Source organism: Larus michahellis, chromosome 1 (genome assembly GCF_964199755.1).
Source record: "Larus michahellis chromosome 1, bLarMic1.1, whole genome shotgun sequence".
NCBI classification, from domain to species: domain Eukaryota; kingdom Metazoa; phylum Chordata; class Aves; order Charadriiformes; family Laridae; genus Larus; species Larus michahellis.
Genome location: NC_133896.1, coordinates 202,810,553 through 202,833,084, shown reverse-complemented (window position 1 = coordinate 202,833,084; position 22,532 = coordinate 202,810,553). Strand labels below are relative to the sequence as shown.

Below are 22,532 nucleotides of genomic sequence, written 5' to 3'. Positions count from 1 at the left end.
GACCTTCTCTAGAGCCCTAGCTCTAATTTTGGCACTGATGCAAGCTTATCTTGTGACTCTTTTATCTTTTTGTTGTCTACTACTACTATGAAGATACAGACTTTAGTTATTTATGTGAAAAATAACTAAAAAATATTCACTACGGAAACTATATAGAAAGACTAACAACCATATGTGTTAATTATTAATTGGTGGGGGTTGGTTTTGGGTTTTTTTTCCACCTAGGTGACAGCCAAAATTCCTGGTACATCAGCTTCAAGACCTTTAGCTACTGGATTTGGGGTAGGTTTTTGTTCTGTTGTATTCTTAATGAAAACGAGGTGTTTACCAAAAAATAAATTTACCATTTGATCCCTTGCACAAAGTGAGCTCTTCTTATCTAAGTATTTCCTTCCAGTCAACTACATGTATTCATTAATTGTAGTTAATTCACAACTCTGTGCATGGTTCCTGATTTTTTTATTTTATTTTTTTTTTCCTTTTTCTCCCAAACCACACAGCAAATCAACCTCTGTACTGCATAAGGCAGTAGATTCCAAGGTATTAACCTGATTTTCTTGCAGGAGGAACTGGGTGGGTTGTTATTTGGGTTTGGGAAAGTTTTCTGAAAGTTAAGGTGAAATTAAGTCTTAAATATGGGTTTTCAAATCACCTCTAGTTTAGTCAGAAAAAGTTGGTTATATTCTTTGGAATACTTAGCCTATTGTAATTCTTATATAACTAACACTTTAACCTGTTTTGGTATGGAAACAGAAGTTACACATTAGTGATATATCCACTGTTCCCTTATCCCAGTAAATTTTCAACCTGTTTGCCTGTCTCAGTCAAATTTGAGAAGACAATGCTCTTAGATATAAAGTTCCTGTAAGTTTTATGGCAAATAAAGAAGGGACATCACATTGTTATCCAGCTAACTTGCATAAGAGATCTAAAGCAATTTCAAATTCTATTATGTCATTGAAATACAACCTTTACTCTGAACCTTCTTGTACCGGCTCTGGATACATTCCTTTAGAGATTGGTTTTTCTTAGCAATGGTGTTTGCCGGCGTTTAGTGTAGTACCATGCTATGGGTAAAGCTGTCTTGTGAAAAGAGTGCTCAAAAAGGCACTTGCTAATGATAATAAAGACTGAGATGTTCATCTGTGATAGTAGAGCTAGAAACCTCCAAAGCATTATCCAGTCCACAGTACTACCTGTTTTACTCTCCTACACTACAGTCCTTGTTAATAGATTCAGTCTTACCAGAAAAAACGAAAACCAATCATGTGTGATGGATTAGTGGGTAAAATAGTAAAACATAGGCCTCTGGAAATTAGGGAAATACTTTTTCATGGTCTGAAACGCTTTATTTTTGTCTGTTTGTATTTTATATTTGTAGAAACCTTTAGCACTTACTACTAAATATTTCACATTTACTTCTGTACTTTTTTAACGCTAATACAGAAGGACAGTATGCAGCATATCAACTCATAGAAAAGACATCCATTGGCAGTTTCAAAGTGTATCAGTATTTATTGTAAAATAAATCTTCATGAAAGTATGACTTAAAATCTGCCCCTGTATTAATCTCTTATCAGTTGTACTCAGAATCTTACTGAAATATTTTGTGTAAATTACTTGTTCAGTTTAAAGGTAGTAATTTCAATAATTTAATAATGGAAAGTACTGCTGCCTCAGATACATTCCTATGTATTTTTTTTAAAAAGTCTGACAGATATCCAAATACATAAAAAAACAATACTGTGAATTTGTGCTAACTGAAGTGTTTGACATCTTAAGTCTGCCAGGCACTGTCTGTATATTGTATATGAATAACATAAATTGGAATTTTGCTATGAACTTACATGAGAGTTAAATCAACTCATAAAACTCAGTGTTGAGAAGACTGTACACGGCCTTTACAGGCTTCTAATGCTTTGTGAATGCTAATTTCAAACAACTTCCTTATTTTTGTAGTCGAAGGCAACTTTAACTTCATCTATGGGAAGACCAATGACAGGAGCTATACAGGTAAAAGTTTCAATATTAACATATTTTATATGGATTTGGAACAATGAAGTTTCCTGATAAGTGTTTGGGTCTGATAGAAGTATTTAACGTTCCTTAAAATAATACAATTTTTTACACTGTTTTAATTTGTCCAATTTTGAAAATACTACTGTCAGAAAGCATGAGGGTTGTGATGAGTATTTTATTTGAGCGCGGGGTTGGAAGCAATACAGCTGTGCAGGGACCTCACCAGCCAGGACCCCATCCCACAATACCTGAGCAAGGCAAGTTGGATCCACCTAGAACTGGTGGCCACGTCCAACCAAAGGTCCAGAATGTATGGCAATGTCATAGTGATGAGTCCAGTCCAAGGTGAAGCCAGAAAGTCAATGCACAGAGTTAGGACCAATGATCACTGGTCAGGTCCATAGCGACAATGCAACGCTAAAATCAATCCAGGAGGTCAGTCCACAGGTTGAAATCTGGATCAAGGGACTCTGTGGCCAGGCATAGTTGTGGCTGATGTGGAAACCAGTAGTCCTTTAACAAAGCTCAGTCAGGCACTGAGGGGCCAGGGTTGAGCTTAAATAAAGCTCCTGGACCCATGGGTAGCGTGTGTGGCTGGAGGCCACAGGTGAGTCTGGTCAGGGCCATTACCATTTATCAATGCACTCAGTGTCCTGACAGGAAGGTTTAATAAGCTGGCATGGGATGGGGTCAGACATTCTTGTGTTAGGAGGCATTGTCTGGTAACAAGTTACAAATACAAAAAAACCTGTGGTTTGTATGTGCCTGTATTGGTTTAGATAAAGTAAAACGTTCTGATCCATAATCTCATAGCATTCTCTTTATTGGCAATAAAAATTAAAAAAGAAACTGAGTTCTGAAACAGTGTGACAGTAAGCTAGAGTATGTTACAGATCTTAAGAGCAACAAGTCTTAAGAATTTTCTAAAAATAAAAGGTGTTTTGAAATTAAGTATTCTGAAAAAATATAAAATTTACACAAAGTAATGTGTTCCTTTGTGTCAGTTACGGTTTCCTGATAGTGGTTACTCCTTTACTTTGTAGATAGTTATCACAGAATACCAGGTTGGAAAGGACCTAAAGAATCATCTGTTCCAACCTTTCTTGGAAAAATGCACAGTCTAGACGAGATGGGCCAACACCCTGTCCAGCCAAATCTTAAAAGTGTCCAATGCGAGGGAATCCACCACTTCCTTGGGGAGATTATTCTAATGGCCAATTGTTCTCATTGTGAAAAATTTTCCTCCTGTGTCCAATTGGCATCTCCACAGGAGTAACTGGTACCCATTACCCTTCGGCTTTTCCATGTGATTCCTTGTAGAAAGGGAGTCTCCATCTTCTTTGTAGCCACCCTTTAAATACTGGAATATGGTGATCAGATCTCCCTTAAGCCTTCTTTTCTCATGGCTGAACAAAACGATATTATACGATACATAATATTTGAGAAAGAAAACATTTTAAAAAATACTCAGTTCACTGAGGTAGTAACAAATGGTTTTTGTATTTAAAGGTTTTGTAATATGTAACTGATGTCCATACTGTCCACAATCTATTTTTTAGGAAGATTATTTTAATATATCTTCCTTTTTGTTTAAGGATGGGGTTGCTCGACCAATGACAGCAGTGCATGCTGCAGGTTACACTAAGGCCGCTATGAGAGGTACGGTTTGTAGAAATCACCATCTGCCAGAGGGAGATGTTATTTTACACTTGTCAGTACTCTGTTAATTTTGCAGGTTCTTCATTTGATCCTCTTGGCCAAGCAAGGGGTCCTGCTCCACCTCTGGAAATGAAAAATTCAGACAGGTTTGTTCAGTTTTGCTTTAAATTATTTCAAAGCGTTAACAGCAACAAAACCCAACCATGCGTAGAGTTTAAAAACATCCAGGCAGTTACAAAATGTTGAGGAGTTAAACTCTTAACTTTTTGGAATAATGTCACAAACATTTATGCGTGTGGTTAGCTGACTCGCCACAGCAGTTGCTCTGACTTTCAGGAATGTTTGGTGTCAGTGATTTCTGGTTCTGACTGTAGTTCAGGAGCCTGGACATAGTTGTTGTCACACAAATGCTGTGGTACTTATACAGAATTGTGGAGGATTATGGAAGAGTGTGTGACAGGCAGGGAACACTATGATTCATGCAGCTCTCTGTGAAGAACTTGAGGGAATTTTGCCTGCTGTTTCTCCCTGTTCACTCAGACCTTAGCACGTGAGGTAAAACTGAGGTTGTGAAAGTTCTGCAGGCTGGTGCAAATGTTAGGGAGTTCACTCAGAACAAGTCGTTGAGCTTTTCAATACAAAAGTATTCCTCAAATGTAGCTTTATAGGAATAGAAAATTGTACTGAAATGTTGGTTATTTAACTGAGGAAAAAATCAAGATGAATAATTTTTCTATTAAAATATGCATTTGCAAGATATACTTTAAAGGTATCTATGCAAATAAAGGTTCAATTAATTGCTCTTAATACAATATTTCATTTTACTAGGTGTTTGACTTGAAAGTTTTACCAGCCCATCTGTTTGTTCTGTCGTTACTTCTGAGCAAATTGGGTCCGTGAAATTTGCATGTCTCTCTTGTTCTCATAAAAGGATTTATGTTTTCTTAGGTCTCTGTTCTCACATTAAAAGCATTGAATGTGATACCTTTGAAGGATCTTCTCTGGGCATATTTTCACATTATATTTTCTTGATGGGAAAACCAGTTAGTTGTGACATGTGATACAACACTGTTGTTTTGTTGAGAATATCCTATGTAAGAGCTTAGTGTTTCCAGTTATGTTACTAGCATTAATCCTTTTATTGTTATTTTTATTTTAGTTCAGAAGAGAAGATTCGGCAGTTGGAAAAAAAAGTGAATGAACTGGTTGAAGAAAGCTGCATTGCCAACAGCTGTGGAGACTTGAAATTGGTAATTTTTCTGGATTTCTCTTCACTTTTGCTATTATGCAAAGAACAATTTGTATAGACAGATGTTTCAAACTGACTTGGGTTCAAACATTTCAAACTATTAAAATTATCTTAATTCTACCTTTGCTATGACTTTTCTATCCAGTGATACTTTGTATTGCCAAAAAAAAAAAGTAGGAGCTGTATTTCTTGTGTATATATTTGTTAAGATTACAGTGTTTCAAAAAATCCCTTCCCCATATCTCCACTGGCTTCTTCAAACAGGTCTGATCAATTAGTCATACTGGCACAGATTTGCCCAGTGTAACCTATGGGCTGCATGGGAGTGGGTGACCCCTCTTCAATACCAGGTTTATAATTGGCATCTTTGCAGCATTTGATCCTCAGACATGGAACAATCTTGTCTGAGTGACGTTCTGTTTCCTTGATGTTGCTTGGGCTTTTTTGATAATATAATTTTCATCTGGGACTGGTGCTCAGCACCAGGGTCAATCTCACTTAAGCCACCTCCACATTACCCTTCCATGTCAATTTGGTGCTACAGCATATGGTAGACACTATATTGCATTTGTTGCACCATAAGGGGTCAGCGTCAAGATGAACTATTTCATCTTCTTTGAATCCTTCAGACAAGGGGACCTTACAAGCTAAGCAAACCCTAAAGTGCAAACACCAGTATCGTTCACAGGGCAGTGGCAATAAAGCATGTTAGTCTTGGATTCCAGTGTGTCAGAATAGCTTCTAACTCTTCCTTTTTAGGACCAGGCTTATATTTTACTCCATGTGCTTTGGACTGGCCAGCTCCAGCTCCTAAACTACGGGAGGCAGGGCTGGCTTAACTGTAAGAATTAATGAGATACATTGGGTTATTAGGGATGTAGGCTTCCTTTGTGCTCATCCATTGCCCACTCAAGTTGATGGCATCTGATCCATAAGGGGAAAAACTTAACAAGAGCTATGAGAGATAATGTTTCTTGCTTAGTCATCTGAGATGCAAAATTTAGTCTAGGAGTGTATTCTGAGGAGGTATTATTAGAGTACAAGAATGGGTAAAGCATCTTTCCTGATCTGCTTAATACTGTCTGATACAGATCCTAGGCTAGATGGCCTTTGGTTTGATCAAATTCTCATGTTTTGTAGACGAAGAGCTCCAAAATTTGTTACAAAGACTGCAAATGGTCTGTAATGGTCTGAGCCTTGCTACAAATTGGGAAAATGGCACTGTTTGTCCATTGTACACAATGTCTGTATTTGTGAATCAATCAATAGGTTTGTAAATTGTTAGCATGGTTACTGGCACAATTTTGCCCCAGGCTAACACGCATTTTTCTGAACAGTTCCTAGATCCCTATAGTAAAACGTTGTTTTTTTTTTTTTTCCTGCTGCTGATACCTTTTGATCAGAGAGTATGAAAGGGGTCTATCCATTTTTTGTGTTCATTTAGGATAAGTATCCTTACAGACATATCCTAATTTATTTCTGATAAAATGTGTGAATTTCACCTTCCCTAGGAGATGAGCCAACCTGTTACGTTAATTTTGCTCTTGCACATACAGCCAAGAATGTTCGTTTCTTGATGTCAAAAGATTGTTTCTCATGTAGATTATACCAGACGATTCAGAGGGTCCTCTAGGATGTTTGTGTTAGTTTTTGACAAGTCCAGCAGAATATGTGTGTTCTTGCAGAAGCCATCAAAATTGCCAACTCCGTATCTATAAAACAGCAAACTTAGATTTGCCTTCTATTATAAGGACTAAGATTTGAGCTGTATCTTGAGAAGTAGTTCTTTCACTGCTAGCTTCCAAATAGCTACCTTGAGTGCTATCCATTACTTTTTTAGCCATTGTGCCCTTGCAGAGGCATACAGGACTGCTAAGGGCACTTGTAGACCTATAGCATTACTTGCATGAAGGGTCTTGACACCAATCTGCAGAAGATTACCATTGGATAAAATAGTAATTTTGGAGTTACTCAAATTGTGAATGTACATATGAAATACCACTTTTGGATAGATAAAATAGGGAAGCAATTTACCAGCATCCAGAATTAGTCAATGTATAGCATACATTTGTGTAACATGCGCATGTACTTCCTGCCTTCACTTTCTTCCTTTCAATACCTTCTTGTATTGGGGTTCTGCAACTAAGGAAATATTCCAAGCCTAAATGCTCCCTTTTTTTTTTTTTTCTTTTCCCTTCCTCTCCTCAACATTTATGTGCACTTTCTATGATTAATACAAGTAGAATAATCTTCTAGGGTCATAAGTGATCGTGGCGTATATATGTGTGTGTGAGTATACTTCTCTAAAATTGTATTGCTAAGCAGACTTAGGCAACTGTATGTCTGCTTATTGCTAATTAACACCTTTCTGTGGGTTATATAGCTATTGCTCAGGCATTGGGTATAGTCTGTGCATCTAAAGAAAATGGACACGAGTATATTTTTTTCATACATGTTTTGAAGGTATTTTTGCTGTCTTGGTTTAGTAAGATTCAAGGTATTGCTAAATTCTAGTATTTTATTTAAGGCTCTGGAAAAAGCAAAAGAGGCTGGAAGAAAGGAAAGAGTATTGGTGAGACAACGTGAACAAATTGCTACCCCAGAAAACATCAACTTAGATCTCACTTACTCAGTAAGTGCTTAGAAATCTTCAATGAGTGAAAGGTGTCGGTAGCAAACCTCCTAAAGAGACATTTCAGTGTTTGCTGAATATGTGTGTGTTGTAATGCTTCTAGCATTGTACCAGATCAGATATGGTCTACATTTTGGGGCGGGGGAAGTTTATGAAGATAAAGTAAGTGACTTCTTGAAGTTAAAAACTTAACACTGTATTGCAAAGATCTATTTATATCGAGTCTATTCCCTTGCAATCTCAAGTACTAGAGAAATCACATAGTCAACATTAAGTGAAGGATGGATGCCCATGAGCATCTATTCGAGCTACCTACTGACATACTACACATGCATATCAAAATATAAAAGATGTAAACCCTGTACTTCAAAAATTGTTAGTCTAGAAAACGTGACATGCCAAGAGAAGAAAACAGGAGAGATCAGATACTGCCTTTAACTTGAGCCATAAAGTGACAGAGAATATATTACATGAAATAGGATATATTAATATTCCTAAATCCTGAATCTTAAAGCAGGTGTCTGGATTTACATTCTGGTTCTAAAATTAATAGTAGACTTTTTTTTAAAAAAAGGATACAACATAAATAAAAATACTTAGGGGGATTTAAAGTTGTACTCCAGGTAGCACCGTAAAGAAAATTATTAACAATGAATACATTGACTTTGGTAGTAATTTATTTTATAGTGAATGTCAGAGTAAAGCTGGGGAAAAAATGTGGAGATATTTTACCTGACACCAACAGAATTTCTGTTTTGAAACAGCAGTTTGGAAAAATTCTTTTCGTAAACTGAATAGTAAACAGGTAGTAGGATGGTTTTCCACATGTTGGGAGTCATAAATTACACACAGGTTCTAAGAATTATCTTGTCTGAATGTTTCTTTAATACCCTTGCATTATAACACTGTGTTTACTTAGGTCTAAGGCCCACTTAGCATGACTTCTAATAATAGTTATTTAAGCACAAAAATAAAAGAATTGCCTATGTCAATGTATAAGAACAAAGAAACGTTAAAGATAGGAAGCTTAAAACTGGTAAAATCAATACTTACTTCCAAGGTAAATTGATTTGAAATTATCTATTATGAATTGAAGTGTATTACTGAGAGAACAACATTACTTTCTTCTACCTATAATTCTATTTTTCTGTAGGTTCTTTTCAATCTGGCCAGTCAGTATGCTGCTAATGAAATGTATGCTGAAGCACTGAATACTTATCAAGTTATAGTGAAGAATAAGATGTTCAGCAATGGAGGTAGGGTACATTCCAAAGTGGATTGAAACTGGTAGTCAGGCATTCAAAATAAGGACTTCATCTGTGTGGTGTTAGCTCACAGAGATCTCAGCCCTCATGCCCGCCAGTCAGAGTGGATGATGGATACTCGTAATGTCTGACTTGGTATAACTTAATGTGGTTTGGCTGTCCAACTCATGAAGTCTTTTCTGGCTCAGCTAAACGTAAAGCCAAATATATAATTTTTTCTTGCAGCACACACTATGTTGCCTGCTCTAATACTATTTTTTTCTCTTTTGACTCAGCTTTCCCCTTCTGAAAGCTTCTTTTAGTATTTTGCACATCTTTGAGAATCCTACAGTGCACTTTTCTCAGAGATGCTTATTTGCATCTGTCTTTCTTGAGAGGACTATAAATAATCTCTACCTCATCCCTTAATTCACCATCAAAATCAGAATACATCTTACACTGATAGTTCTTTTCTACATTTCGTTACTACTTCATCTTCTGAGTGAAAATTCACAGAAGGCTGTTCCGTGCAGTCCTCCTTTAAAGGGCCACTGGTACCCTATAATGAAGACAAATTTATTAAGAAGTTGTTCTACTCTGTCACTGTAAAACAATTTTAAAATGCTGTAACTATGCTTTAAAAGGCTGTAACTCATTGACTTTTTTTGATAGGTAGACTGAAGGTGAATATGGGAAATATATATTTAAAACAACGGAACTATTCCAAAGCTATCAAATTCTACCGTATGGCTCTAGACCAGATTCCTAGTGTCCACAAAGAAATGAGGTGGGTTTCTACTTGTAGGCATGGTTCTGAAATACAAGTTTTGGATACAGTATGATTTGATAGTTAAATATAACCTAATACTAATTTCTTTCCTTAGGATTAAAATAATGCAAAATATCGGAGTTGCATTCATTAAAACCGGCCAATATGTTGATGCCATTTCTTCATTTGAACAGATAATGAGCATGTCCCCAAACCTGAAAGCAGGCTTCAACTTGATCGTATGTTATTTTGCTATTGGAAACACTGAGCAGATGAAAAAGGCCTTCCAAAAACTGATTGCAGTTCCCTTGGAAGTGGATTATGATGACAAATACATATCACCAAATGTAAGTTTGAACAAAATAAACTATGAACAAAATAAACTGCATCTTTATATGGTAAATCAGGAGAAAGGGGAAGAGATGCTGAATGCCTGGACTATACTGAATGTGTAAATTGATGTGTATCTATGTATCTAAAACAACATCCTTTTAACCAGCATGAACTTAGTGTGGCAGTACTGCTCAGAAGTGTAAAATAATGTTGAGAACATTCAAATCCTTTTTTTCCTCAAAGATACGATGTACATAAAATCCACACCACACGAATGTCTTCATAATGATTTTGTTGAAATTCACCTGGCCTGACTTACACAGCTCACTTACTGCTTTGCCTCCTTTATATAAAATTTTAATAAAATATTTGTAAACTAAAATAAAGGGAGCAAAGCAATGAGTGATCTAATGCAAGTTAGCTCAAATGAGTGATAACAAAACTTGTAATACCGTAGTGTTATTTTGCAAAAGAAAATTTCAGTGAAGTTTACATATAGTTATTTTAATTTATTAGACTTTATTGGAAATTGGACTTCCTTGGTACCATGAAACCAGCAGCTCACAATGTTAGATAGGAAAAAGTAATTAATAGGTTTAGGGTCCCTCTTAGAAAGGTCCTCTGTAGAAAGATCAAAGCAAGTCCTTGATTTTTCTCTTAGCAGTCTTTTTTCCAGTGATGCAAAACTTCCATTTTCAGTCTTAAAAATCAAAGATATAATTAGTCTTCAAACTGTTCGAAGCTTAAGCGTAGCTTTTGCTTCCTATTGTTCTAACATAAGCAAATAAAATTTAATACACAAAGCATATATATTTATTTGTATTTATTTATAAATATGTTTATCATTTCTTATCTATCTTTTTATATATAACTGATATATGTATGATTTCTCATATTAGAAATTATGTAATAGTAAGGGTCATTAAACACTTGCATTAGCTTAAGACTATGTAAGATCATTCATTAGAAAAAAAGCTTTGGACTGTAGAAGTTCTTTCTAAGGATAGGTAAGCTATAGTTTTAACAGACATTCCAAGTTTTGTATGTTCTTATGAAAATGTTAGAGAAAAGATCACAAAGTTTCCTACTGATCTTTATTTTGTATAAATCTATGATCTGTCCCCAATAAATGAGGAAGGGATGGCTACCCAGCATACCTGCATTGGTTCTTTTAGAACTACCAGAGATGTGTGACAGAAACCACAAGATGATTGTGTGAGTTATTGTAATGAGAAGATAGCACAAGTCCTCATCTGCTGAATACCACTGCAGTTCAGAAAATGCTTAAGCATGCTCTTATTTTTAAGCATGTGAGTATTCTCACCGTGCTTTGCAGCCTTCCCAGTCTGATACACATTAACTACACCTATTAACAGCCCTAATGTGAGCTATTACCACATACATGAGCAGAAAAACAGGATTAAAGTAGTTGTAATGCCCTATTTCAGATTTTGTTGTTAGAAAACTACTTTAAACTGAAGCTAGCTTTTTGAAATGTGAAAAGTAAATAACTGACATTATAGACTATGTAATTTGCATTGACTTATGTTCACAGTCATATTGTCTATAAAATAATTAAAATGCATGTATACTGGCATAATATGCAGTTGTTTTGTCCCCCTCCAGGATGATCCACATACAAATCTACTGATTGAAGCCATTAAAAATGACAGTTTAAGACAAATAGAACGTGAGAGGTAATGGTGGCGTCTATTCTCTCTTGACTGTGGTGCTGTGGATTTTAGCTCCTGAAAGTATTATCAGTCTTTTCACGTGTCCAAAACTCTTGCTATAGATGTCTCCTCATAATTCCTAGGAAAGAACACGCTCGGAAGGAACATCTGGATCACTCAGTTTAGTGTACTGCACTGAAGTAGAATATCTACCCCAAATACTATAGATTATGCTGCTTCAAACTTGCAGCATTGAGTTTTTTTAAAAATACAACTACAGTGTTCAGTGAAAGGAAGACAGAAAAAACAGAGAGTTTTGTCAAGGTACAAGGCAGTCGTGGTAGCAGGGGACTGGTTAGATTAACTTCTACGATTGTCCGGAGTGCAGGAAGAAGGAAGAACAAGATCTGGTTACTTTTTTCTATACATGTTTTTGAAATGGTGACATGTCTGTTTGTTTGTTTTTGTGTTGGCTTTTTTTTTTTCCTTAGGAAATCCATGGCAGAGGAATACATCATGACAGCTGCTAAACTCATTGCACCAGTAATTGAGACGTCTTTTGCAGTGGGCTATGACTGGTAAGAGTCAAGTAGGGCTTCTTTTTAGAATCTTAGGTCTAGGTCCTCTAGTTCATCTAGGTCCAACCCCCCTGCTATAAGGCCGCTATAAGGCCTTCTAGTACCTAAAGGGGGCTTACAGGAAATAGGGAGGGACTCTTTATCAGGGAGTCTAGTGATATGCCAGTACCTGTTAGTCTCTCCTGCTGGTTATGAAAACAGATTCACAAACATAAAGTCTGGGAAACATAGTTTGATGCACATCTCAAACATAGTGTCCAGGCTATTTTCAGTTTGCCTCCATAATGCTCTGGAGAAGAATAAAACAAAGCAATATAGTCTATTCTGTGTTAAAAATTAATTTCATTTTATCATTGAAACTTTCCATTACCTGGTTGGGGTTTTTTTTGTCCAGTAAGGACAAATTTTGCAGGTCCTGTAATTATAATTTACTAATAAAGCTGTTTATACTAACATGAAATAATGTCTTATACAGACATGCTTAGTCTGCTAGAGTCCACAAGGTGGTGTTTGATGGTTTAATAATCATTATAATCTTATAATTTCCCTACTTTTGCCATTCTGACTTATCAGAACTTAAACAGTATGTCTTGTGAAAATTAGCTTGCTGCTTTATAACGTGTTAGCATGAGTAAGTCAGATTTGTTTGCTCTGTATCGTCTTTTTTTGTTCAAGAAAACTAGAAAAGGTGGTCAGATACTCAGTTTCTGGTGAGATGTGTGGGATTGTTTTGTGTATATCAGGACAGATTTACTCTCCGTTCCTCTAGGCTGAGGTATTCAAGCCCAGTGAAGAGGTTTAACAGCAATTTGAGCTTGGTTTTCTAACTTTTGTTATGAGTCCTCAAATGTGCTCTTAATCAGATTAGTTTTATTTACAGAAAAAAAGTGGGCACAAATAATCTTTGGATTATATAACTTCTTACTTAACATATGACACAATCTTGGGACTATTCTGTCATATTCTATAAGGAACAGTTGGATAGCTAGCTCTCATCGCTTTTTGTGGTTAAAAGATGTTAACGGTACCAGTTGAAAACTGGTTTTTGACTTTTCTTTTATTACAGATGTCTCTGCAGAAATTGCTATTTTTTCAATGTAATTTTCCCCCAACATCAAAAGGCATTTGTATACTTTGTATAGAGACTGGCCATGTGCCAACCCAATTATAGGTGCAGGCAGTTTGTTAAATTAAACTTTGTTGCCAAATTAGCCAACTATTAGAAGAAAAATGCTTTCCACCACTTAAAAACAACAAAAAAAAGTGGAAGGATTAAAGAAGCGTCCCACAAAGTTATTCATGTAGTGTGCTTTAATTCCAAACAGTTTGAGAGAACAGTATATGTGTACAATAAATAAAGGTCTAGCTTCAAATGATTAGACAATTTTAAAGTACACCGCATCAAGCCCTGCAAGATGGTGTCTGTGAATGAACACCTGAACTACCTGCTGTGTTCTGTTCTGCCCTCATTTTGCAGAACACCCTAAGCCAAAAGTAACTGGGGCGTGATCAGAAAGAGGTTTATTATTATGACTCTATTATTGTTATTATGTAGCTCAGGGATACGATCTGCAGTCTCTGGCTTTGTTCACTAAGCTGGTTTGTACATTTGGTAGTGTATACAATGGGAGATCAGATTTGCAAAATCAGCTGATAGAATGTATCCAAAGAAAATTGTTTGAAAAATTATCTTAGTCAATATCTGACATCAACTATCACTCAGTGATGGAAAATAACGTGATAATTAGGCAGCTGGCTAAAAAAAAATGAGAGCAGAGATAGTATTATTAAGGCAGAGATAGTAGTATTAAGCTAGGTTATGGAAATAAAATGTGTTTTCAAATTTTTTTAATCAAAGTGTTCTTTGCCTCTATAAAGAAAGAATAGCTAAGAACAACCCATTTTGGAAAGTGAGTTGGCTGCAAAAGTGTATAGCTTAAAGTGGCATTTGCAGAGATGCATTTTATTTCTTTATGGTTTTCTTTCTGTTGCAGGTGTGTTGAGGTAGTAAAAGCTTCCCACTACGTAGAGTTAGCCAATGACCTGGAAATAAATAAAGCAACTACTTACTTGAGGCAACAGGATTTTAACCAGGTATAGTAACTTTTCACACTACTACTTTTGAATACTACTATATTGAAAAAGATACCTTTCTTAGCCACAGAATACTTTTCACCAAGGGAAAGAATGACGTATGCAAACATAATAATTATATTGATGCTGCTCAGTAAAATAACTTTATAAAAACACTGACAAGCTGAATACCTCTATCATCTTCTGAGGTCCTTCACCTTCCCATAGCGTGGGGGGATGTGCACAGGGACACATGCTTAACTTCAGCCCGCTTTTCCTTCTCATGCTTAAGCTCTCCTGGTTTCCTGAGCACCTCTCACTCTTCCTGTCTGTCCTCTCCTCTTCTCCTTCACTGCAGAATAGAGCAAGAGAGTTATCTTTTATTATACTGCATGTCTGACTGATAGCTTTTCTGAGATCAGGAAGCAGTTTGAGAGTTTCGAAAATTGTGGGCAAATCTTGTAGCTTTATTGATGATAGCTTTTGAAGAGTGAGAGTGTTACAGGTAGGTAAACAGTCATATGATCTCAAGAATTTACTATTTTGATGGTGATTTTTTGTGATTTCCAGTTAGTATCCAGTATAGGTTAAAAAAAAAAATGAGTTCTCAGAGGTAAAATGAGATACAGAGGTTGGTGGTGATGTTTGTGTGGAGTACTCCAATGGAGGGAGAGGGAAGGGTGTTGGAAGCTAGGCGTAAGTGGAGAAGATGCTCTTTTTATTTTGATTATGTGATAGACGACCTTTGACCTTCACTGGAACTACTTAATAGTAGAGTGGGACTGCAGAATGGTGATTGCAGAGAGTCTTTTTTTTGTTCTAATAAAACCGCAGCTGCCACTTATATTCATCCTGTTGTTCATATACTTACTAACTCACCACCTGCTCAACACACCTTTGGCTGATGAACAAGAATGGAAACTTTTTGAAATATTCAGTTTCAAGGCTGAAAGTTTTATTGTGTTTCAAAAAAAAAGAACTAAAATAGATTTCTGCTCTAACTATAATGGGCTTAACTATGTGCTCATCATAATGAATCCGTTATTTTAAAACAGTCCTAGCAAAAAAAGTAAAATAAACTCAGGGTGGAAATTAACATAATATGTCTAGACTGTATTTTATTAGTAAGGGGATTTGTGTATTAGGTGTTTTGAATCTTTTTTTAATTTCAAAGGTCAACTTTGAATTTAAAAACAAAATTCTGCAGGTTAACCACATAACTCCTTAACACCTATGGCAGGCCCTTCTTGAGTCAGGCAAGCTGCTTTGAAGTAGAGCAAATAATTTAAGTACATCGGAAACATGTCACAGAGAATAGTTTGGACAATCTGTGTTTTGATTGTTCAATCTAAGTAATTGTTATTGTTGGGATTAAGAAGTTAGAAGTTATTTAGAAACATATAAATTTAGATGATGTTACAGTGAGAGTATTTCTACTTTGCAAGGACGAAAGGAGTATTGCAATGGATTTACATCCTAGGGCTCATAGTTGCTGAAATGGTTCAAGAGACCTGCAACAAAATTTACCAGTAAGTGAATAGAGTTCAGAGTCATATGAACTTTCCATTATACATGAAAAAGAGATTACTGCCACTCTAGTTTTTATCGTGCCGTTTAGCAGTGAAAGCAAAGGTAAGGAATCACCTACAATTGAAAATGGCTTTTCAGAAAGTGGCTTTGAACTATATAGCTCTGAGTTCACTAAAAATTAATTCAGTTGTAAGAAATGCACAGCTTTTACTTGAAGAAGAAAGTCTTTGCTTAAGAGTAGAGTATCTCAAATATAGTAGTATTACATCTGGGACCATTCCCTTTTTGGAGAAAGCCACAAATATATAGAAAAGTTTAAAGTTATCATAGTTGAAGTCTCACATTTCAGAGACCACAAAATCTAAATCCTAACATTTAAAATGCTTTTCTTGATTGTAATTGGTGTATTTCTTTAGAGAATTTTCTATTATTAGGAGAATATTATGATCTTTTGTAGTAGTTCATAGTTCTTGGGTGGAATGTAGTTGACTAAATCAATGAACTACATCTGGCTGCGTATACTTTGTCATTTTACACGTCATTAGTACAGTCATATATTTTTGTAAAGTAACTGTAAAAACAGTATGTATGACAGTCAATTAAAACTTGTTTCCTTTATGTTTGTTTTGCTTTCTATGTACACTATCATGCATTCACTTTGATGTGTAAACAGCAGCTTACAGGTTTCATGTAAAGGAAGATGGAAACTTGAATTGCTAATGTTGATGTCTAAATTGAGGTTGCAACATCTGTGTTGTAATAGATGAGAACTGGGCTCACTGTGATATTCTAACAGTTTGTGTAGTTAATATAAATATTTAGTGTAAGCAAGCCAGATTTTCTTAATAATTTAGTCTGCAGTTAGAAATGTTATCACATAGTCAATCAAGAAAAAAAGATGCCTTTTATTTCAAAGTTTCTTTGATAGTTTAATAACTATAAATTTGTATACTTTTTATCCGTAAACTTATTTATTTTGAAGTTTACGAAATTTAGTTTTTATATATTAAAAAAAAAATCTTCTGGCCTCAGTCTTTATGTTTGAGTACTTCCTAAACTTAGACAGTTGTCATCATCTTATTACACAAACCAACTGTGAGTTGAAATCCAATCCTACACTGTCTTGTGTGGTTTTTATATAGCGTGTACTTTTTTTAGCTTTTTAATAAGAATTTTAATGTCAATCATTTTGTGTTAACTGGAAAAATCAGTATGAGAATTTTAATTAGTTGACTAGATTAAAAGCAAATAATATAAACTTGTGTTTTGTATGTATAGAATTGTCAGATATCTGTGTACTTCTAGGAAGCCATATCTAATCTAAATTTTGAAGAAGTAATAAATAGCCAATACTGTTGAAATTTTGTGACCAAGGTTAATATTATGTATCATACAGATCTACTTCTCTGCGTATATGCTTACAAGCGTGGGTCACAAGCTCTAGTAATTATGTGTGTCAGCATATGAGTTGATAATTTTTGCTGTTTGTTACTGTGAAGTTTTTCAATGCTTTTTGAAAGAATTTTGGTGTAAGTTTGCTTCAGTGGAAAGTAAGTTGTTTCCAAATTGCTTCTAGGCACTGGAGACTTTAAAAATGTTTGAAAAAAAGGACAGCAGAGTAAAGAGTGCAGCTGCAACAAACCTTTCCTTCCTTTACTATTTGGTAAGTGTTTGCTTCAACCGAACTAAGAACTGCAGTTTATGTAGCAACCTTTGTATCTTTGGAGCAATTTTTGTGTCTGTCTAAATACTCTGTGTAAACAAGAAGAAACTGCATGGTAGAGGAGTTATTCTGGAACACCCATTTTTGGCAGTAGTTGAAAGTTTGGAGCATGTTCCTTTGTATCCTGTTGCTGGGAGGAAGAGTGAGATTAAGCCCGGGGCCACAGAAGTATGCCTGCAGTGGGAGTTGTGCAGAACCTCAGCAGCTGCATTTAAAACTCAGGTCCTGAAGACCCTGTCTGAACTTCAGGAACATGTGAAGCATGTAACTTAGGCAGGTGCATTTGTGTATGGTTTGTAGGGTATGGGGATTTATTTTTGTTTTTTTAAAAGAAATATTACCTTGTTGCAGCAAAGAAAACTTCCTGACTGAATGGGACAGAGTGGCAAAACACGTCTCAAAGTGTTAAGTTCTCTGAAACTCAAAAGAGATGATCTGCCTTATGCAATTACATAAGCAATATTTTAGGACTACAGAATGTATTATTTATCTCATTCTCAATCTTTTGAAATTCCACAATATTAACTGTAAGAAGCCACAGCTGCAAGAAAGTTGATAAATGACTAATACAATGTTTGGTTTGTTCCTGTAGGAAAATGAATTGGCACAAGCAACTAACTATGCAGATTTAGCTGTAAATTCTGATAGGTACAATCCAGCAGCTCTAACTAACAAAGGAAATACTGTTTTTGCAAATGGAGACTATGAAAAAGCAGCTGAGTTTTATAAGGAAGCTCTCAGGAATGATTCCTCATGCACTGAAGCACTCTATAATCTTGGTAAGCCAAAGGTGCTTTTGCAATTTAGCTTTTGTCTAAAGGTAACACTAGTGTTTCTGAGAATCTGGCTTTCAAAGTTTTTTCTTGTATAGAAATATATACTAATTATTACTTTAATCAGTAATTTATATTATAACAAGGTATTGATTTGTACTTCCTATGTGTTCTGCAAAAAAATACCAGTGTTAGCAACATCAAATAGTAACTGCACATGATTAAGTCACTTTGAAGACAAAAATTTCTACTATCTACTAAAAATATACCAGTTTTAGCATTATTAAACCATCAGAGTCATTCTTCTCTAAAAGCCCGCCCTTTCCCTCATTCATCTTGCTCAGAAAGTGAGATTATGTATGTTCTTGGTCTTTGATTAGGTTTGTGTTCCTTGTGTTCATCAGTTTGGTAAGTCGTACTAGCTTCTAAGAATTATAAGCATGACTTTCCAGAATAGAGTCTGTCAACGTCAAGGCAGTTATACTGCCTCCGAGTACTGTGCTCCTATTTCATTTTTCTTGGTTATTCTGTCAGTTAATATGCTGAAGTCATTTTTTTCTCATTGCCTTAATACTGTAACCTTTATTTTTTAGGTTTAACATACAAGAAGTTAAACAGAATAGATGAAGCTTTGGATTGTTTTCTGAAACTCCATGCAATCCTTCGAAATAGTGCCCAAGTCCTTCACCAGATAGCAAGCATGTATCTTTTTCTGGATTATAATAAGTGATTGCGGTTGTAGTAAACTCATTTAATCGGAAATATGTGTTTCAACCATGACACGAGGACTTAGAAATTTACTATAGTGTCCATTATAATTAGGATGATCATACATTGATTCATTCTCTGATGTTTGTAAAAACAAGAATAGAACTTACAACTTTCTTGAACATTTCCAGTGAGGCAAGTGAAGAAATATATTAAGACTGTTCATGTTGCAGGGGATACATTTACATTCACTATTAAAATGTGTCCTGGAATATTTAAAATGCTGCTGATTTTATTATGAAAATAATGTGGCAGATGTAAGCACAATTGAGTAAAACCTTTCAGAAAAAAATAACAGTTAATTAAAACGAAGTTCTGTTCTGAAAGTTGTTTTTGGATTAGTTAGTGTTTGTGTAAGAAAATAATTGTCTCCCAACACTGCAAAAGTTCAACAGATTGAAAAGCTGAGGAGGGGAGGGGTTGGCTTTGCATATCACCAGTGATATTCTACACTATGAATTTCTTTAACAATGCTTCTGAGGATGTAAGGGAGAACTTCGTAGAGTGGAGTTGATGGTTGGACTCGATGATCCCGAGGGTCTTTTCCAACCTAAATGATTCTATGATTCTATGATATGCAAACCATAATAAAATCCTCCCCAAGCAGAACAGATTCCAGTTGATGTACTACACTTACAAGAATAGTGAAGGTGATAAAAGTATTTTTTAATCAGTAAAATAAGTGACTTCCAAAAATGCAGAAGAGCTGTGATTTCTGTTCTGTTATAACAGCCTAGATGGTGCTACAACTCCCAGTTCCCATCTGGGGGAGAACTTAACTGCTCCACTGCTATGTAAAACTGCTTTCCACCAACACTCGCAAGCTTTTTCCATGAAGAGTAGGGTGCAGCAGAAACTGGAAAAATATGTTGGGCAGTAGCTCCAGCTCACATTGCTGCAGAGGTCTGAGCTGTTGTGCCACTCCAGGGTGACTGAGGAGGGGAGAGCACATTGCAAACCTAATTACAGATAAAGCTGCCTCTGTTCTCTGGACCAGAATTGTACATTGTCTGTGCTGTGCTTTTCTGCAGAAAATCTCACTGCAGTCAAAAGTCTGTTCTTGAGGACAGCAGTTTTACCAAGTCACTCACTTTAGGACAAAATGATGCATTACGAAAAACTATCCAAGTTGTAAAGGCTCCAAATAAATCACTTGGCTCTTACACTTCATTGTTATAAATGATGAAGTCAAAGTAAAATTAGTGACATAGAGAGAGGTGAACCAAGCCCAAAGGTTCTGTTGAGCCCAAAGTGTTTTTAAGGTGAAAGAGCAGCTAAAACCTCTGAATATTTCTCCTTCTTCAGCGTAACAAAAATACTTTGATATGAATTAAATCACTAAAATAATGTGTAAAAAATCCCAGTGTATCTCCACATTACAGCAACTGACATATCTGTCCAGCATATAGATTACACTATGTAAAATAGTAGGAATTCTGAGTAAATCAAATTATCATTAGCATCAGTCCTTGACCAAAGAAAACTCAGATATGAGATCATGGAAGATCCCAATCAAGCCATTGAGTGGCTCCTGCAGTTGATCAGCATAGTACCAACTGATCCACATGTACTTTCAAAGCTAGGGAAATTATATGATAATGAAGGCGATAAATCCCAAGCTTTTCATTATTACTATGAGGTATTTGCTATTTATTGCTTTTCCAATGCACTCTCTCATAATTAAAGAACACTTTGTTGTAAGTTCCTATATCAAATTAACAATTGAGTCATTTATACTTTTTTTAAATGTCATACAAAAAAAACCAAACAGATTTTTTGAGGGGGAGAGAGTTGACAAAATCTAATTTTTGTAGTCAGAGCCTAAGGAAACACACAGCCTGTGTTTCCACATGGTATTTGACCTCAGACTTTCATTTTTCATATGGTCATTGTTTACCTTGACCCCTAAAAATTTTAATTTAAAATATAGTCAGTTACAAAATTAAAAATAGATATTAAAATGAATGTAACTTTAAAGGTGTATAACATGACTGTGTTGCTTGAAAGCTATATCTGTATAATGGATATGGAGATACACATATATAATATGTTTGTGTTTATGTATATTTTAATGTTACAGCTACACATCGTGTATACACAGTTGCCTAAAGATGGGCATCGTCTCTCATTTTAAACCAGCTATAGTATTGTCTGTACTTTGTAGAGATTCTTTTGTTTTAGAAACAGGAATAAGACAGGAAATTTCTTTTCTGCAGTCTTAGAGGTTTTTTAATTTGTGTAAAATGAGGATGACCAAAGTCTGTGTTGCAATCTGAATAGCAGCGGAGTTGTGCTTGACGATAATTTTGCTGCCTATTTCAGTGGAAGTTTCTAAAAAGCCAAAAATGTTATTTATGTACATACATACTTCATAGAAAAGAATGTTTTTAGGTAAGTTTTTTAGCAGGCTGATTTGAGGTGGAATTGTACATGTATTAGTTAGCATTGTTTAATGTTTTAGGTAACACTCACATGTAGACATGATCTAAGTAAACGTTTTTGCTGTTGCAAACTATTTAAAATAATATTTCAAATAAGGCCAGATGGAAAATGTGACAGACTCATCTCAGGTAACTTCTAAAAAGCATTCCATAATTAGAAAACTTGGCATGCTTTTCCCCCCTCTACCCCCCCAGGATTACATGGTATAGCACACTACTTCCATTCATATATTACACGATTTTGGCATCTGGAGAATTAAATGCTTGAGTAAGATATTCCAGGAGTAACATAAAGATGTTGTTTATCACTAAAATTGTGTTTCTTTCACCTTTCTTATTTTGTCAGTCATACCGGTATTTCCCTTCAAACATTGAGGTCATTGAATGGCTTGGAGCCTACTACATTGACACCCAGTTTTGTGAAAAAGCCATTGAGTACTTTGAAAGAGCAGCACTTATCCTGTAAGTAATTATTATTTTACTCCTACTCAAATATTTTGTGATTAGATGTCCATAAGTATACCTAGAGACAAATTAGTTGTGTAACTTTAATGTTAAAAGCAAACACCACAGTTAAGACTATTTGTGTTTGTTTACAGTGTATTTTTGCTCTTACTGTGCCATTTCAATGTTAAGTAAGATCCCCCATTGGGCCCAAGAAAGTATTAGGATCTCTTTTCTCTATCCTCTGCCATTATACACCGCTATGAAGTGGGGAAGAGCTCTCCTAGAGCCACCAAGACCTCTTTCTGTATGGCTTTATATGAAATATGTCTTTTCTATTATTTAATAATGTGCTGAGGATTTGATGATTTAAATGCATTTTTTAGCAGTTCTTGCTGCATTTCCACTTTTTACGTAACTCCTAGTCCTATAAAAAGGCTATTACAAATAAGGTATAGAAGTAAGGAAAAATGTGCAGTGCAGAATTACCTATGGTTAGTGAAAATAAGTTGACAGATCAAATTGATCCTCATAGAGGTATTTGAAATATATTGAGTTTAGTTCAGTAATTTAATTGTTGAAATTGTCCTTTAGCAGAATGCATTTAAGAAAGTATATAAGCTA

The 22,532-nt window shown here is 35.4% G+C and overlaps 1 protein-coding gene across 4 annotated transcripts in view; it reads left to right on the top strand.

The window, feature by feature from the left end:
• IFT88 (intraflagellar transport 88) overlaps positions 1-22,532 on the top strand; it is a 46,917-nt gene that overhangs the window by 2,387 nt on the left and 21,998 nt on the right. For 3 of the 4 annotated variants that reach the window (XM_074569558.1, XM_074569549.1, XM_074569566.1), the window contains 17 exons: positions 226-282; positions 1,960-2,013; positions 3,615-3,678; positions 3,755-3,824; positions 4,838-4,928; positions 7,455-7,559; positions 8,713-8,815; positions 9,476-9,590; positions 9,688-9,919; positions 11,532-11,602; positions 12,070-12,156; positions 14,151-14,250; positions 17,336-17,422; positions 18,075-18,261; positions 18,849-18,957; positions 20,512-20,662; positions 21,811-21,926. In XM_074569558.1, coding sequence (XP_074425659.1) covers positions 226-282; positions 1,960-2,013; positions 3,615-3,678; positions 3,755-3,824; positions 4,838-4,928; positions 7,455-7,559; positions 8,713-8,815; positions 9,476-9,590; positions 9,688-9,919; positions 11,532-11,602; positions 12,070-12,156; positions 14,151-14,250; positions 17,336-17,422; positions 18,075-18,261; positions 18,849-18,957; positions 20,512-20,662; positions 21,811-21,926 — 1,799 coding nt within the window. The remainder of the gene's footprint in view (positions 1-225; positions 283-1,959; positions 2,014-3,614; positions 3,679-3,754; positions 3,825-4,837; positions 4,929-7,454; positions 7,560-8,712; positions 8,816-9,475; positions 9,591-9,687; positions 9,920-11,531; positions 11,603-12,069; positions 12,157-14,150; positions 14,251-17,335; positions 17,423-18,074; positions 18,262-18,848; positions 18,958-20,511; positions 20,663-21,810; positions 21,927-22,532) is intronic. The other variant, XM_074569575.1, reaches the window with a different exon arrangement.